Source organism: Oryzias latipes, chromosome 21, assembly GCF_002234675.1.
Source record: "Oryzias latipes chromosome 21, ASM223467v1".
Lineage (NCBI taxonomy): Eukaryota > Metazoa > Chordata > Actinopteri > Beloniformes > Adrianichthyidae > Oryzias > Oryzias latipes.
In genome coordinates this window covers 18,668,618-18,684,754 of record NC_019879.2, presented here as the reverse complement: position 1 = coordinate 18,684,754, position 16,137 = coordinate 18,668,618, and the positions used below count along the sequence as shown (strand labels likewise).

General features: G+C 38.9%; 1 protein-coding gene across 1 annotated transcript in view; it reads left to right on the top strand.

Annotated features, from left to right (window-relative positions):
- erbb4 (erb-b2 receptor tyrosine kinase 4) overlaps positions 1 to 16,137 on the top strand; it is a 298,636-nt gene that overhangs the window by 254,808 nt on the left and 27,691 nt on the right. The window contains exon 20 of the mRNA XM_011489669.3: positions 4,429 to 4,614. Coding sequence (XP_011487971.1) covers positions 4,429 to 4,614 — 186 coding nt within the window. The remainder of the gene's footprint in view (positions 1 to 4,428; positions 4,615 to 16,137) is intronic.

Sequence of the window (16,137 nt, the reverse complement as noted above, 5' to 3'; positions counted from 1 at the left end):
TTCCTGTTATTTTTATCAGATTAAGACACAATCCTTTTTTCCCATATACTTTTTCATTAGGAACGATGTATTGTATTCTGATACAGTACTTAGAAACTCTACAGTTCTTGCAGTTTTCATTTCGTTTTTTAAACATGAACAGAAAAAGAAACAGTCCAACTTTTTAAGTAAAAGAAACACTCAGAACATATTACTGAAAAATATATAATAAAACAAAATTGTAAAAAAAAATAAAATCAAAGTTTCATACAAGATAGTACTGTGCTTACTAAGGATTTAGTTGGGGTCTAATTATTGGAATAAAGGTTTCTATTGGTTGATAAATCTGTCTGATTCAGTCTTTATCAAATATGCCAATTTCTCCTCTATGTGAATATCTCAAACCAGATTTACCCAGTCATCAGATGTAGGAGTAACATCATTAGCCGTCTTCTTGTAATACACTTTTCCCCAGCAATCAACAGAATATTATACATGTACTTTTTCTTGCAGTCTACAAGGTTAACTAGTCTTTTCTTAAGATACAGGGTCTCAAACTTGTGCAGCAGGACAGTACCCAGTTTTTTTTTTCATATTATTCCTAAATTGAATCCAAAACGATGAAAGTTTTGGGCATGTCCAGAATATGTGGTTATGCCCAGCCCCCTTTGTCCCACATTTTTTCCAGCAGAAAGTGTCCCTTCCTGAGGAGACACCCTGCGAAGGTACCCTAAAGAAGCAAATTGTATTTTTCCATGCAAATTAAATGTCCTCCCAATCTTCCAATTGTAACCTGAACCCCCCTTCTTTTTCCCATTTTTCCTTTGAATAATCTACATCATTACCTTAAATATTCAGGATCATTCTATACAATCTAGGGAGGGGGGCCGGTTTAGCTCGTGCTGGTTTGCGGCGCCTTCCGTCCGTGAAACCAGGGTTCAATTCCGGGCTGCTCCCTGTTCCCCTCTCCGCCGCTGTGCTGGTCCCAAGCCCGGTTGGATTGAGAGGGTTGCGTCAGGAAGGGCATCCGGCATAAAACATTGCCAAGTTAACCATGCATCTCATCCTCGAGGGAGGGTTGTTTCGCTGTGGCGACCCCTGATGGGAGAAGCTGAGAAGTTTTAGGTAAACTTCTAATAGTTCAGATGGAAATTCAGTTTTTGCTTTAATTATTTACTCTAAATAATGTCTCACTTGGAGGAATCTGTAAAAACAAAAAAAAACAAAATCTTTGTTTTTTATGTTATATGCATTTTTTAGGTCTTGGGAACTTTTAAGATTTCCTCTTTATCCAACAATTTATCATAGATTATAAGACCACTACTTGACCATTTTTTTTTACTTACTGTCAATTGTGTTACGAATAAATTTAGGGCCATAATAAGTCCAAATTATTGGTAGGCAAGGGGTCCTTATATTCCCTGACCAATTTTCACCAGTTATTTAACTTGTCTTTAGTCCAAGGGTTGCTTAATTTAAATATTTTTTGTTTTTTGAGTGAATACCGTTGTCAATTAAAGATGTATTGGGATTTCACACACACATCAAGCATTCAACCTCCTTCCATTAGTATGTAACATCACATATATCAATGAGGCGACTTATCTGGGCTGCCTGGAAATACTTTTGAAAATCCTGAAACAAGAGCCCCCTTTGTTTTTTTGCCAATTGTTGTATCTCCTGGCTTTTTACCTTGCCAAATGAATCGTGAGACAGTTTTGTCAATCTCTTGGAGGATATTCATAGGTACCTCAGATGGAATTGATTGGAACAAATATAAAAGCCTTGGTAAAACATTCATCTTGACTGCACTACACTCTGACTACACTCTGCGCAAGATCCAAAAAGGGTATCAGGTACCATCTAATTATATCTTATTTGAGGATTTTAATCAGGGAAGTAGAATTTTTAGTTGTTATCAAATTCGAATCTTTTAAAATTTTAATCCTCAAGTATTTTAGTTCTGTGGCTTTCCAGTCTATTCCAAACAGTGACTTGCATAAAGTGTTTGGTACAAATCTGAATAATAGAAGTTGGGATTTCCTGGAATTCACAATCTAATGCCAGGTGTCTACTGATTGGTTGACTTCTGGCAGGTTATGGGTAACTTTTGTATAAATATATTTTCAGAATAATGTATGGCTTTGCTGTGCTTTACTATCAAACAAACCTACCATATTTTTCGCATTATAAGGCACACCAAATTATAAGTTGCATCGCAAATAAATTGTCTATTTTTGACTCTCTCTCTCTCTCTTAAAATGTTCCATTTCAGTCTGAAGAAGTATTCAAGTAGTATACTTCCTCCCTTGCATTTAATGTGATTTATTTTAAGATTACTACTAGGGAGAAGTGTGCATCTGATCTAATAAAAAACATTTTTACTGCTGACATTTGGATCAAACTAAACCCAACATCTACAGTAAATACACAACTGTTGCTACATTTTATCTCGCTATAAGAAATTTTGAAAGTCCTAAAGTGTTGGCTTACTTTGAAGTTGGGTATCTTTATAAGATTGTAGGACTTTTGATTGGAGTGGAAATTTGCTCCTCACTTCAAGTGAAACTTCAGCCTTAAACAGAATAAGATGTCCTATGATCTGTAGCAGGTCAGTCTAGGCTTGAAAAGGGAATAATACTCTGGTGGTGTTTAATGCTTTCAATGTCTGCTTGGGCATTGACATTAACACGAGTGCTATGTGAGCGCAGTAAGTGTGTTGGGATTGGTGTCTGCAGTTGGAAACCGTTTTTCTGCTCTACAATTACAGGAAAAAATAAAACAGAATAGTGCAAACCGCTGGAGGGTTTGCGTCGCTTCCAGAGTATTCTTTTTCAGCTTTAATCTTTATGAAAAGGAATTTCAATTTTATGTTATTTCTTCTACAGCTAAAGATGGAAACTTGGATCATCTAACATACAAAAGCTATTTGTGTTAAATCATTTGTTTAAAAGCAGATGAGTTAGCTAAGTAAATATCAGTTACAGTAAAGTGGATTGTTGGCTTGTCTGAGGCTAACTGACTCAAATACTAGCTATTTATTAGATTACTGTCTTTGGGGCAAGGGAAGCTTGTACTGTGTTCTGCACTGTGTCGTGGAACATCAATTTTAGATTCTCCCTGAAAATAATAAGCAGTAAATCAATTCAAATCTAACTTCAACTAGGTGGGAGTGGTGAGACGTTGGCTTCTCTCAGCATAAAGGCTTTGCTGAGCCTCATGGAAGGTAAAGTCCTTCAAAGGTTTTAATGTTTATATAGCTTAATAAAATGTCACAACCTAAAAATCAATCCCATGAATATGTCATTCAGCTTTTGAGCACCCATAGTTGCATTTTAAGCCTCTAGCTACATGCAAGCCGGGCATGTGACGCGCCTTTACCCCACTGGGTTCACACTGGACAAACAGAGAAGCTATTCCTCTCCGTTTTCTACAGTTTTCCAGCACCTGTCCACCACCCACAGTTGGAAGAAGCTTTGTGTGAAATGTTGAAGTGGTGCAAATCTCATCAATCTTTCTCAAGGCTTTTTCTTCCACAGCTCTATTCTGATATATGAAAGACTTAGTGTCGTAGAATTCTAGCCGGGCACATACGCCGCAAATATTAATTTCTCCTTCATTATCAATTTTCAAACGGTTGGAACTTCCGTAAATTAACAGGGACACCATCCATAACATGCGGCAAAGGCCACGCATTAGGTTGTAAGGAACACTGAAGCAACACTTAAGGGGGGGACACATTTTTTCTCTTTTTTCAACCCACCCCCCAAATCCTGTGCACTGTACTGGGAGCTCATTGGTGCTGTTCTAGTGATAAGTATGCACTTCTTGCATGGTCCTGGCGTGCAGCCTGACTGTTGGAATTTAGGAAATCAGGCAATCAGATTTTGTGTAGGCTTCCAATGTATATCACCTGCACACCCCGTGTGTGCTACATTTGCGGCCGAACAGTAAGTGGGCAGTACGTGTACCTTAGCAACAACTAGAGGGTGGCGTAAGGGCATCGAATTACACCATCCGCCGTGCATCATAAGTGTATGCAACTTGCAGTATTCTTAAAAATGCCTCACAATATTTACCACGTGTATGACATTGGTATGTTCCATTTTCATCACGTCCCTTAAGATGGCCATATGAGCCTCTGGAAAACTGCAAGACACCTGCGCTCCCTTTAAGATGCGGCTGCTCCTCTCTACGGGCCCGTACCACCCAAAAACTCACAGCACTGATACGGGTCAACCTTCTGTACAGGTCCATGTGAATAAGGTTTTAAAAACATCTTACTTTAGAAATGAGCTTCAATGGAAATAAGTCAGTTATAGTCACAGAATGTAAAAACTGGTTTGTTTTATTGTCTGGATTCTCTTTTTATACATCATTGCTGTTTACGAGCATGCAAACATGTCTCATGTTTATGGTCTCATGCCTGGCTGCATCTGTCTCTCTCAGGAGGCTCTGATCATGGCGAGCATGGAGCACCCTCACCTGGTGCGACTGTTGGGTGTGTGCCTGAGTCCCACCATCCAGCTTGTTACACAGCTGATGCCTCACGGCTGTCTGCTTGATTATGTCCATGAGCACAAGGACAACATTGGATCACAGCTATTGCTCAACTGGTGTGTCCAAATCGCCAAGGTAAGAAGAATTTCTGCATATTACCAGCAGAGCTATTCTAATGAATGTCATACATACCTGTTGATAGTTATAGTTTAAAAGTTATTTTTGCACAACTAAAAACTGCTTTTTATGTCTCTGAGTGAACAAGTTGATCTAAAGCAATCCAAAATGCACAGCTTTCCAGCTGTACAATGTACAGTATGTGGTAGCGCTCTATTCCAACCAGCTGCTACCGAAGCTGCCCAGAGCTGTTATAGTGAATGGTCTGCTATTAGGGATGAGGGTTTTGCCATCATCTGTCTATTACCTACTGCCTTTCTGTGGCTTGGGGACATGACCCTAGACTGAGCTGGCCTTCTCTGTAAATGTAGTTGGCTTCTTCCTGTCCCCTGGTTTGGCTCCACTGCTCCAGCTCACCTATTCCACAGAAAATCTTCAAAGCCTTAAAAGGTTATCTGAAAGTATACTCTTCCAAAGCACCTGAGTCTACCTAAGAAACAATCTGCTGTGGCATCCTCTGTATACACCAATGATGTGTGTTTCTTGTTTGTTTTGGTGAGTATTCTGGTATTTAAAGCACTCCTCTATCTCTAGTCAGTTTTTTGTTTTTTTCTGAGACAGTTCACCAAGATGACCAAACCTGGATGAACCATTTAAATGTCAATTCTGGCTTTCCTTGTGAATGTAGTTGGTCTCTTCTTCTTGAGCAGTTTAGTGTTTTTTTATTGTTTTGTTTTGTCCTTTTTGCACTGTTAATATAAGGTTAATTTCTGTGTTACAGTCCAAAGTGCTATGAATGTCACTGTTTGGCTGGAATTTGGAAGAGTTGAATCCTGCAGTATTATAAACACCAGTTTTTGTTGTTAAGATGTACATTTTCTGTTTTTGTGGAGGTATTAAACTCTTAAAAGCTATATTATAAAATATCAGGAAGAAAAACAACATTTTCCCGAACAGTTATGCTCACACGAAAGAAGATTAAAACAAAAAAAAAAACATCTGATATAAATACACCTTGCAAAAAACAAATAAACAGGGAAGAAAGCAGGTATGAATTTTGGTGAAATGTAATTTAGGATATAAGGCATGAACTGTATATATCCAGTACAATTCACATTAAAAGGTTGAAATGTTAAGATACTTCAAAACCTGTTGGGTTTTTTCACAGACTGCCGGCTTCAGTCAGTTTTTGGGCTTTCAACAATAACATTCTCAACGATTTAGCATTTTTTTGCAGCGGTTGGGTTCATTTCTCTGTTTAGTTTTAACATTTTATCTGAAAGATGTCAAATGACACTTTTGTAGCCTAGAAAATTGACTGACCCACTAAGGGTTTGACATACAGGGCTGTCTTCTGGTGACACGGTCCGTAATAAAATTAGGAAGGTTGGAAGTGTTGAGGAAGTAGGACATTTCTTGATCTGAACCTGATCTAAAGTTGATTTTTGATGAGATGCTGAACTACAATTTGCTCTTAATTTGTTGGTAATTTTGCTTCATTACATAAAAGGCTGATAAATAATTTTATTTGTTAAGTCCATTTTTACTAAAAATTTCTAAAATCATATAAAATGATATTAATATAGTATGAAGTAAAGTTCTTTTAAGGACATAACTAAATTAATTATTGATTTATTTATTTTTTTAAACGGTGATGGTTGAAATACTTCATGTATTTTTATCATTTATTTTTCTTTTCACTTCATTAAGCACAATTGTTTGCATTAAAACATTTAACAATTGGTATTGCCTTGCTATGCTGTGAAATCGCAGGATTTTACAGTGAAACAAATGTACCTTGTTGAGCTTCATTTGTGTGCTTCACTCCACAGGAGTGTGCAACATTCTGCTGCTGTTTGCAGACAGCTGTTGCTCCATGCTATTCTGAAAACCCAGGCAGTCATGCAGACAGTTGTATCCAAGGTGACAGATAGATGACTTTATTAGCTTTGGGGTTGTAACAAGCAGAGGATGTATCTTTGCCCATGTCTTTTGAAAAAAAAAAAAATACACAAAAGAAATAAACATTTACTGTACATCCATCCCAACCCCTTTAGATCATTGAAAAACACAATCAGAGCTAAAAAAAAATTAGCTGTAGATCTTCGCCATTCAGTTTTCTTGCTTTAAAATTACCTTTTTTAAATACAGTAATCACAATTATTCTTTACAAGACAGCTCACAATTTTCATTCATACTTAATCATTTTTTCCGTGATTTGCTGATAGCATCTGTGGTCTAAGACACAGCGCGAGGGACAGATCACAGACTCTGAGCCTTTGATTATACAGACCCATAGAAATGTCAACAAGTGTCCGCCCTCCACCCCCCTACTCTAACTCTGGCTCTTTACTGCCTTCTTCTCTTTCATGTCTGTAGTAATTAATTCTGATGCATTTCTGTCAGGGTCTTTCATGATTGTATAAGTAAGTGTATGATTCAATGTGAGGGACTAAAATGTCTGCAGTCCTGCGGGTTTATATTTAATTTATGAAGACAGCAGTTTTTAGGCATGTGCTCTACAGCTGCACATTTTCTCTGCTTGGCAGGATTGATGGATTTTGTTCCTTTTTTTACCGTATTGTAATACATTGAAATCAATGTAGTGCTTTTTAGAACACAGCTAAATCAATTATGAAATGAAATTATAAAGGATGAAAATAATTAAATCTAAATGGCCTTCCTATTGGGACATGACTACTTTTTTTTTCGGTGAAAAATACCCCCCCATCTATGACTCACATTTGACTCATTGTGAAACATTGCTTATTTCATATGTTTTTTAATCACTGTGTAAATATTCCCTTGCATAAATGAATTACTTGTAAGGCATTAAATGGAAAATTTTAATGAAAACACAATTTTTTACTTTAATAATCCAGAAAAAGAATTATTGAAGCTGCCGCCATTTAACTCAAATACCATGAAATCAAATGCCAGACTTTATGATAGCATAAAGAGCAGCAAAAGAACAATAAGTCCTTATTTAAAGCGGTAATTGGGCAAAAAAATGTCTCTAGTGTGTAATGGAAATGTACACAATGGTTAGAGGGATTTGAATTTAAGAGGAGCAGTCTTATTCTTTTTTAAGTTTAAAGGCTTTTGATGCATAACAAAAAAAAATTAAACATTGACTTACACATTAGGGGGGGAATAATTTATAGTATGTTGCTTTTAGAAGCAGAAAGAATTCTTTGCAATAGTGTGTATGGAAGGCAGAAGAAAGCACATTTAAAAAAAAAAAAAAGCTTTAATATTTTCTTTCATTTCACATAGTTTAGTTTGACTTTTTATGCTCCTTTTTCATGTTAGGTATCAAACCCACTGATGCAATAACGTCTTTTTGTTGCTTTAGCAATGCAAATATTCCGATTTTTATTTTTTATTTTATTTTAATTTAAAAGTCATTTTTTAAAGGTTAAAGTGCAGGATGGCCCAAACACAGGAATAAACTTTATCAGGAGATCTTTTGGGGTAAAATATAAGGGGCAAAGGGGAAAATAAGGGGAGCTTGAAAAATAGAATTCACAAATGTCAAGCCCAAAATAAAAGATAATCGTGATTCTTTAAAAGCTGAGAAAGAGATAAAAAAAGAGAGTACTGGAGGAATGGCATCTGATAAGGGGGGAACCCCAAGCTTCAACAGCAGCTCGCGTTGAAGGAGAGGTAAGAATGGTGATGGAAATCCATCATCACGGAAGGCTGAAGTTCATGCACGATTATTCAAGAGAAGAGATGCACAAATGCAAATTATGCAATTCTCAGCCAAAACTTGAGGTTAGAAGAACAGGCAGATGCCTGAAAGGGAAAATTGGCTAAAATTGTAACCAGGTGTTTTATGAAATAATTTTTTGCAGGTTCGAGGGAGGTAGGCACTGAGCAGAAACAAATGACTCAAAGACTGCAAGCTAGAATAAAATGTGTCTTTTTATTCCCCGCTTCAAAACAGTCACACAACATAACACAGGAGTTTAAGCCATGCAGTTTCAACAGAAAACATTTCATCTGCCCCTACCGTGACACACGGACTGGAGAGCCAACAGTCCCGATAGAGTGGCTTGAAACAAAACTCCGGCTGGGCGTTCGTACGTAACCCACAGCAGACTCTGAATAAAGTTGGGCTTCCTTATCTTTTATATTCTTTGATGAGCGTGAGGAAAAGGAGGGCCGGTCCCTTCCCGCAGGCTCACCCTGCAAGTAGACTCATCCTATACCATCATAAACATGTCAGAATATCTTCTACAGAGCACTCCTTTTACGGGTCAGTAACAGGATAAAATTCTAAACATTGTCTACAGAGTCCTCCCTTAACAGGATAAAACTTTATATTAAACATTCCTTTTGGGGGTCAGTCATAGAAACATCATAAACATATCAAGACATTCTCCTTTTTTGGTTATTAGCAACATAGAACCTTATATAAGAGTACATAAGAGTTTACATAAGTATTCCTTTTTTGGATGGTCAGCCACAGAACATTATCTTTAATGCAGGGCAGAAGGCTCCCCCCCTGCCTACAGTGCATTGTCCATCTCACCAGGGAAAGAAACAGATGGGGGAAGCCTCCAGAAACTAGAACAGACTGCTTGAATATGAGCTAAGGCACAACAAACCGGCAGAGAAGGCGAGGAAGCATGACTGCACAGGTGGAACACCTAAGTGTGACTTGGCTACACAGGTGATGTGAGAAGAGAGAGTGGGGAACCTGAAAACAAATCCTACCACAAATCATGACAGAGAAAAATCAGATTGTTTTTTTTCCAGGTGAGCAGAAGGTAAAACAGTTACATTATGTGACTGAAATGTCTAATAATAATATTTGTTTGTCATTTGCCCCTAAAGGCTTTTATCTTTCATTTAAAACTATAGCAGGGTTACTTCTTTCATGGCCTTTTTTTATCTCAGTATGATCCTCCTAAATGACTCACAGGATGCACCGGTGATGCAGCATCTAATGAACTCACTTTTAGACTCTGAACAACGGTCATTTTCATGTTACTCCCATTTAGTTAGTAATGGCAGGTGAACAGTAAACACTTTGACACCAACTGTGAAAAGCTGCTCCCCAACAGGTCCCACAACTGAATACAAAGAAGGACAGTAATTACTGAACTGCTAAAGTTCGGTTACATGGTCTCCCATGGCACTGCCTGAACCACTGCCCCAGTACCATCCTGTGGCTGACCATAAATCACACACAGACCCGGGGGCCAACAAGAAGTCAACAATGCGAGTGGAGTTTTTAGTGAAGCCAGTTATTAAAATTATTGGGGATTTTGTAATACAAGCACCAAATTTGGCATGGATGTACCTTAGGATCCAATCTTTCAGAAAAGCACAAGAAAATCAAATATTTTTTAATGTATATAATATACATATAATAGTATTCTTGAAGGTACCCCACATGTTTAAAGACTACATTTTGCGCATGAACAGCCCATTTTGTTGAGACTGCGGCAAATAGACATTGAATATTTTTGTAAAAATGTTGTAACGTATCTTTATAAACTGCTGTCATTTTGGATTTTTCTTGTGGCAAATATTGTTGTTCACTTTTTTTTTCAGGGGTCACCATAGGGAATCAACTTTCATTGACTTGCACAGGTGGTTTGGCAGAGATTTATATGCCTGATGTTCTACATCAGTGGTCCCAAACCTTTCATACGACACGGACCGGTATGACGTCACACAAAGTTTTAACGGACCGGTCTTTAAGATGTAGGCAGATGATTATTATAGCAATGCTACGATGAAGCAGGAACAGAGAAGTGACCAGACAAACCCTGAGCTTTTATTTTGATACGCAGGACATTGTATATCGCACAGGTGTCATCATCCTCTCCCCTTCCGACACTCATGGTGCAAAAAAGAAGTACTGTCTATTAAATGTAGCTCTCTTTTTTTGGAAGTCGAAAGCTCCTTTTCTGTCTCCTGGCTGGGTGTTTTCACCTTGGCAAAGAAACTTACCAAAGACGTTTGTTTTTTACTCATTTTGCTAGCTCCTGGGTTTTATTTTAGCGGTAACCTATCAAGTGACCGAGAAGAGCGCCTATGTCACTCTTGACATAGGCGGATGGAACAGATAATCTGGCAATTTTTAAAAATAAAACATCTTTCAGATTCCGAAATAAATTAAACAGAAGTAATGTAAGTTATTTATTCTTTCTGTGCGGCCCGGTACCAAATGACCCACGGACCGGTACCGGTCTGCGACCCGGGGGTTGGGGACCGCTGTCCTACATGACACAACCCTGAATTTTATCTGGGTTGGGGACCGGCATCGGGGAGCCAGACTTGAATCCCCGTGTGGCTAGATAAATAGACAGTAGCACGAAGGGTCTTGCCCAAGGATGAAGCTCATTGCGCCTCCTAGGGATTAAACGCAGGAGGTGCAAAGACAGGATCCTCAGGTAGTTCCATGCCAAATTTGGTGCGTGTACCACAGAATGCACGATTTGGTTGTTTTTGAATTCAAAGCCCTTCAGTGTTTTCCAAACCATGTTTACTTTAAAGACATTGATATTTAATGGTGCCAATAAGAGGCAATTGAGCATGTTTATGGACAGTCTGAAAAAGCTGCTCCTTTGTAGTGAAATATCTGTTGGGGTTCTAGCTCCTTTTTTTTGTTGACGGTCTTGAAATGTTTAAGGTCAAATTGAAGAAAAAACATGTTACAAAAACAACATTTCCCAATTGGTGAGAGACCACGGAGGAATTCTCCCAAGAGAGATGCTTGTTTGGTAGAAAAAGGAAAAGAAATGCCACCTGTGTTTAGTCTGTTGCTGCTATAATCCAACACTGAGGAGAGGACAACCAGAAAGATAACTTTGTGGCCCTAGCAGTATAAATAATAGTGCTTTTGCTTCATCAAATGGTGTTTTTTATCAAGGTTTTATCCAATTTGAAGCATTTGTGAAGCTCTGCCATCTGTAATGCCCTTTAAATGCAAACCGTCAACCTAAAGACAGCAGACAGATGGGTTTGGAAGGAGTATTTAGCCTACACTGACTCGTTCTTGGCCGTGTTGTCAATCAAAAGCACATACAAATAAACCAAGAAGAATACACTCATACTTTTTCAGTCTTTCTTCCACTATCACTCATACTCCCACACACACACACACACACACACACACACACACACGTATACACCTACAGCAGTGACACAGTTTTAACTATGTCTGGCTGCACCGAGATGGATGTGGCCACATGGAGTGATGGAAGAAATGGATGGCTGCAGGCAGCCCTCACAATGGATGAGACAGGAAGGTAGGGGAGACAGGTGGACACTGATGAGTGACTGCCAGACAAACACAGTCTCAGCAGGTGAATGAAGCCTTACAACACAACTGTGTTTTAAAATGAGGGGCGTATTTAACAAAGAAATGTACAGACATCGCCCACCCCTCAGTATTTCTTCAAAACTATATTAAGATTAAAAAATGATTAAAAAACAGAAACAATTCTGTTTTTGTTTTTTGGCGCTCGTATGGTGGTAGCTTTTTACAGGTCGCTAGTCCATAAACGTATCTCAAAGATAAAAGTAACTTTCCACTTTCATTCCAGCAGGTACTTTAGGGGGCGTTCACAGTATCCCTGTCGTCCCAATTAATTCTCCACTGATATTCGGTTTCAATTGAAAACTACCGTTAACGGTCACACACCTGGTTGTGCGAAATTTGTTCTCCGCATTTGACCCCTCCTCTGGGAGAGCAATGAGCTGCGCCCACAGCCACGCTCTGGAATCATTTGGTGCTTTAACTCCCCAATCCACCCCTTTATGCTGAGTGTCAAGCAGTGAGGTATTGGGTCCCATTTTTAGACTCTTTGGTGTCACTTGACCATGGATTTGAACTCGGGACTTTTCAAACTCAGGGTGGACACTCTTCCACAAGGCCACTGAGCTGGCCCATACCAGGAATGAAAGCCAACCTAAACACTGACGTGGGACTAACAAGGAAATTCTGAAAACGATGGTCTCTATTGGTAGAAACCCCTGCAGTGGTTCATAAACACACAGTCAAGCAGACCATAGAGCAGACGTGAACTTAAGAGAGGAAGTAATGGAAAGGCAATGCTTCAATGAAATTCAGGACATTTCTAATGATGTATTTTAAAACTCAGGTCGTGTTACATTCTCATTTACTGCAGACCTGCACCATCTGTTCTTTCCAGCAGCTGACTCATAATCAGACCTTACAGTCATTATTTTTCAAAACATATCTTATGTATGTATAAAATCTGCTGTGAGAATGCCATTGAGATATGACTTCCTTAAAGTATTTTTGATCAAAGATTCTAGTAAACTGAACATACATGATCCAGGTAAGCTGTGACGAGCAGGGCAAAGAAAGGTAGAAACCAGGGTTGGGCAGTCCTGCAAGTTCAGGGGCCTCATTTATAAACATTGCGTACGCACAAAAGAAGGCGTACGCCACTTTCTAATAATTGATATTTATAAAAAGCAAACTTGACGGGAAAATGTGCGGTCCTTCACGCAAGCTCTGACCCAGGTGCACGCACAAAAACGGGTGAAATGAGAAACGGCGACACCGTCGGCGGATGGAAGAAACACGTGAAAGTGAAAATGACAATACTGACTCTCATAAATAACATGAAGACTTCACAAAGCAAGTCTTACAATTAACAGCCAACACGAACACCCGTTTGATCGATCAGCAGTGAAACAAACAAAAAAATCAAACGAAACTTACAACTGAAATTCAAATGAACACATATTTGCAAAAAGAAAAGTGAAATATGTTCTGCAATATTGGCATGTTGTGCAATTCATCCTCATAAATAATATAGTTAACAGAACGAAATAATGTAAAAAACTGATATTCTCGTCAATGTGTCCTAGACAGACAGACAGACAGACAGCTATATTAATTGTCCATTGGGGAAAGTTGTTTTCATAGTAAAACATTTCTTCATAAGCTGCGGAATTATGGAATTCATGCATATGCCTTTAATTTGTTTTATTTTTGATAAAACAATGTATGGCGTATGTCTCAACCATTCAGAAAGCAACAAGAAATTACATTTGCGCTGAACAATTTCCCATTTCCACGTCGATTATTACCGACATCTGTAGCTTGTCAGATGCAATTAAATGGATGGAAATAAAATGCTCCATCACAATGCGTAATGACGCACAATGGCTGATCTTGGGCTCTTAGAAGATGTGAGAAATGTAAGAATTTGGAGTGAACGCATCTTTAGACAGCAAGAGGACTTGCTGGCAAACGAGGACGAGTGGCTTATGAGCCGGTTCCGACTTCCTCGAGCCGTCCTATGCAGGCTTTTGGGCCCGGCATTACAGAGGAGCACTCGGAGGAACCACGCCGTGTCCCCTTTCCCCCACCCGTGGCAGACACACACTGGCGATGGAGCGCTAGACGTGTTTTTGCCTCGACTTTGATATCCGACCATTTCTTTTTTATTTCAACCACGTTCCGAGGTTGTGAGGCTACAGCATTTACGGCGTCTGCCACCGTTTGCCACTCAAGTGCCTTTTTGGCATTAGTAATGCCCACACTGTGCCCTCCAAACAACATTTTTCTCCTCCTTTCCACCTTGCCAACGATAACTTCTACTTCACATTGAGTGAAGTTACGTTTTTTTGATTTCCTCTCTGTGTTTGCCATGATTTCGCAATCAATGAATATTAACTTGTGGGCGTTTCACGAACTATTTATGGGCAACAAAGGGCGTGTCATGAAGCCGCAAAAGCTGCGCTACATTTAGAATTGATTGTGATTTATTAAGGGAAAAATCCGTAGGATGTGCGTGCGCACGGTTTTATAAATCCGAATATTTCTGTGCGTACGCACGTCCTATGTTTCATCCGTACGCCACTTCTGACGCAAATCCTACGCAAAGTTTTATAAATGAAGCCCCAGGTCATTAAACTTTGTGACTTCATGCAAAGCCCTCTCAGTATTAAACTACATTCACACCACCATCAAAAATGCACAATCAAGTGGACACTTCCAATGAAAAGTCCATTCCGCATATATTTTGGGTTCACGCATAACTATAAACATTTTTAAGACTGTTTTCAAGCTCTACGTGCAAAACATGTGGCCAAACGTACATTGCAATTTAAACCAGGTTTAACTTTGACCAATCAGGGACTCAGATTTTGCAGTGATTTTAATTCCCCGAAGTACCAACTGTCAGAAAAGGATAAATGAATACTAACTGCAGTTTGTGCCCAGCCAGCATAATATGACACCAAGTCTTTCATACATCGGAATAGAGCTTTGAAAGAAAATGCCTGGAGCGAGATCTGCAAAATTTACACCACTTCGACATTTCGTTCCAAGTCTCTTCCAACTGTAGGTGGCAGACATTCGCTAGTAAACAGTAGAATAGGGGGGAAAAAAGAAGCCTCTCCCTGCTTGTCCAGTGTGTACACCATGGACTTCCATAGCTTCAACCTTATGCATTTTTGTTTTGATGCGGCCTGTTTTATATGGAGCCCCAAATTGTTCATAATTAAAACAATAAATATGACCTGTGCAATTACACAATCAATCAATAAATCTGCTTTGTTCTTCTCTCCTTTTTTTTTTTACGTCCGGTCAAACAGGGAAATTATTTACAAATATAAGTCATATAGATAAAGTTTAGCCTCAAATACAAAAGAGGTTTATACAAAAATACACCTCATGTGTCAGAATATTTATAACAGCCTATTGTAACAGTAAACAGTCAAATCTGTCAACACAAGAGGCCTTCTGCTCAAACCTGTTTGCTCAACTGCTGGGCAGGACAAGTTAAAAAAGAAACAAATAAATGAAAAAAAAAAAAAAAGTTTCCCTAGACTTGGTTTCACAATAGGAGCTCAAAGTTGCTCAGATCATCTGAATTAGAGGAATTTTAACAATTTTCATAACTACTGAGGTTCAAAAGGAGCCTAAACTTTTATTTACAGTTCACAAGTAGTTAAACCCTTGATGTGGTTAATTCACATCCTATGTCATCCAAAATTGTGACGGAAAAACAAAGCCATAGAAGTATCTGTGGTGCTCTCACTGCCTGACCAGAACAGAATGTTTGATATTCTAGAGGCTGTTATCATGGCCAAGACAATATCCTTCTGATACATTATGGATGTGTTAGAACTCCTGACAGGATGCAGGCAGGTCTCGGCTTCTTTCCTGACTGCAAAGACCTCACACTGCTCCCACACACACACACACACACACAGACTTGCACAAAAACTAACACACGCAAAGGCTGGCAAAGACAGCCCTGTCAAGACGCATCCCAAATCTCGGAGGTGAAAGAAGTACAATATATCTTCCAGTTCACTCCACTCTCTTTGAGGTTTACCGCACGATCACCTACAGTTATCCACACAATGAAAAGCCCCTGTGTGTACAGAAATGTGATTGCACTCTTGCATTGAGGTTCAATTGCATCAGGGCATTCGTATACCCACAAACTTGTTGGATGGAGGAGACACACTTTGTATTATTTACTTGATATAAAGAGGACATACTCACTCGGAATGAAGAACCTCTGTTTGGGT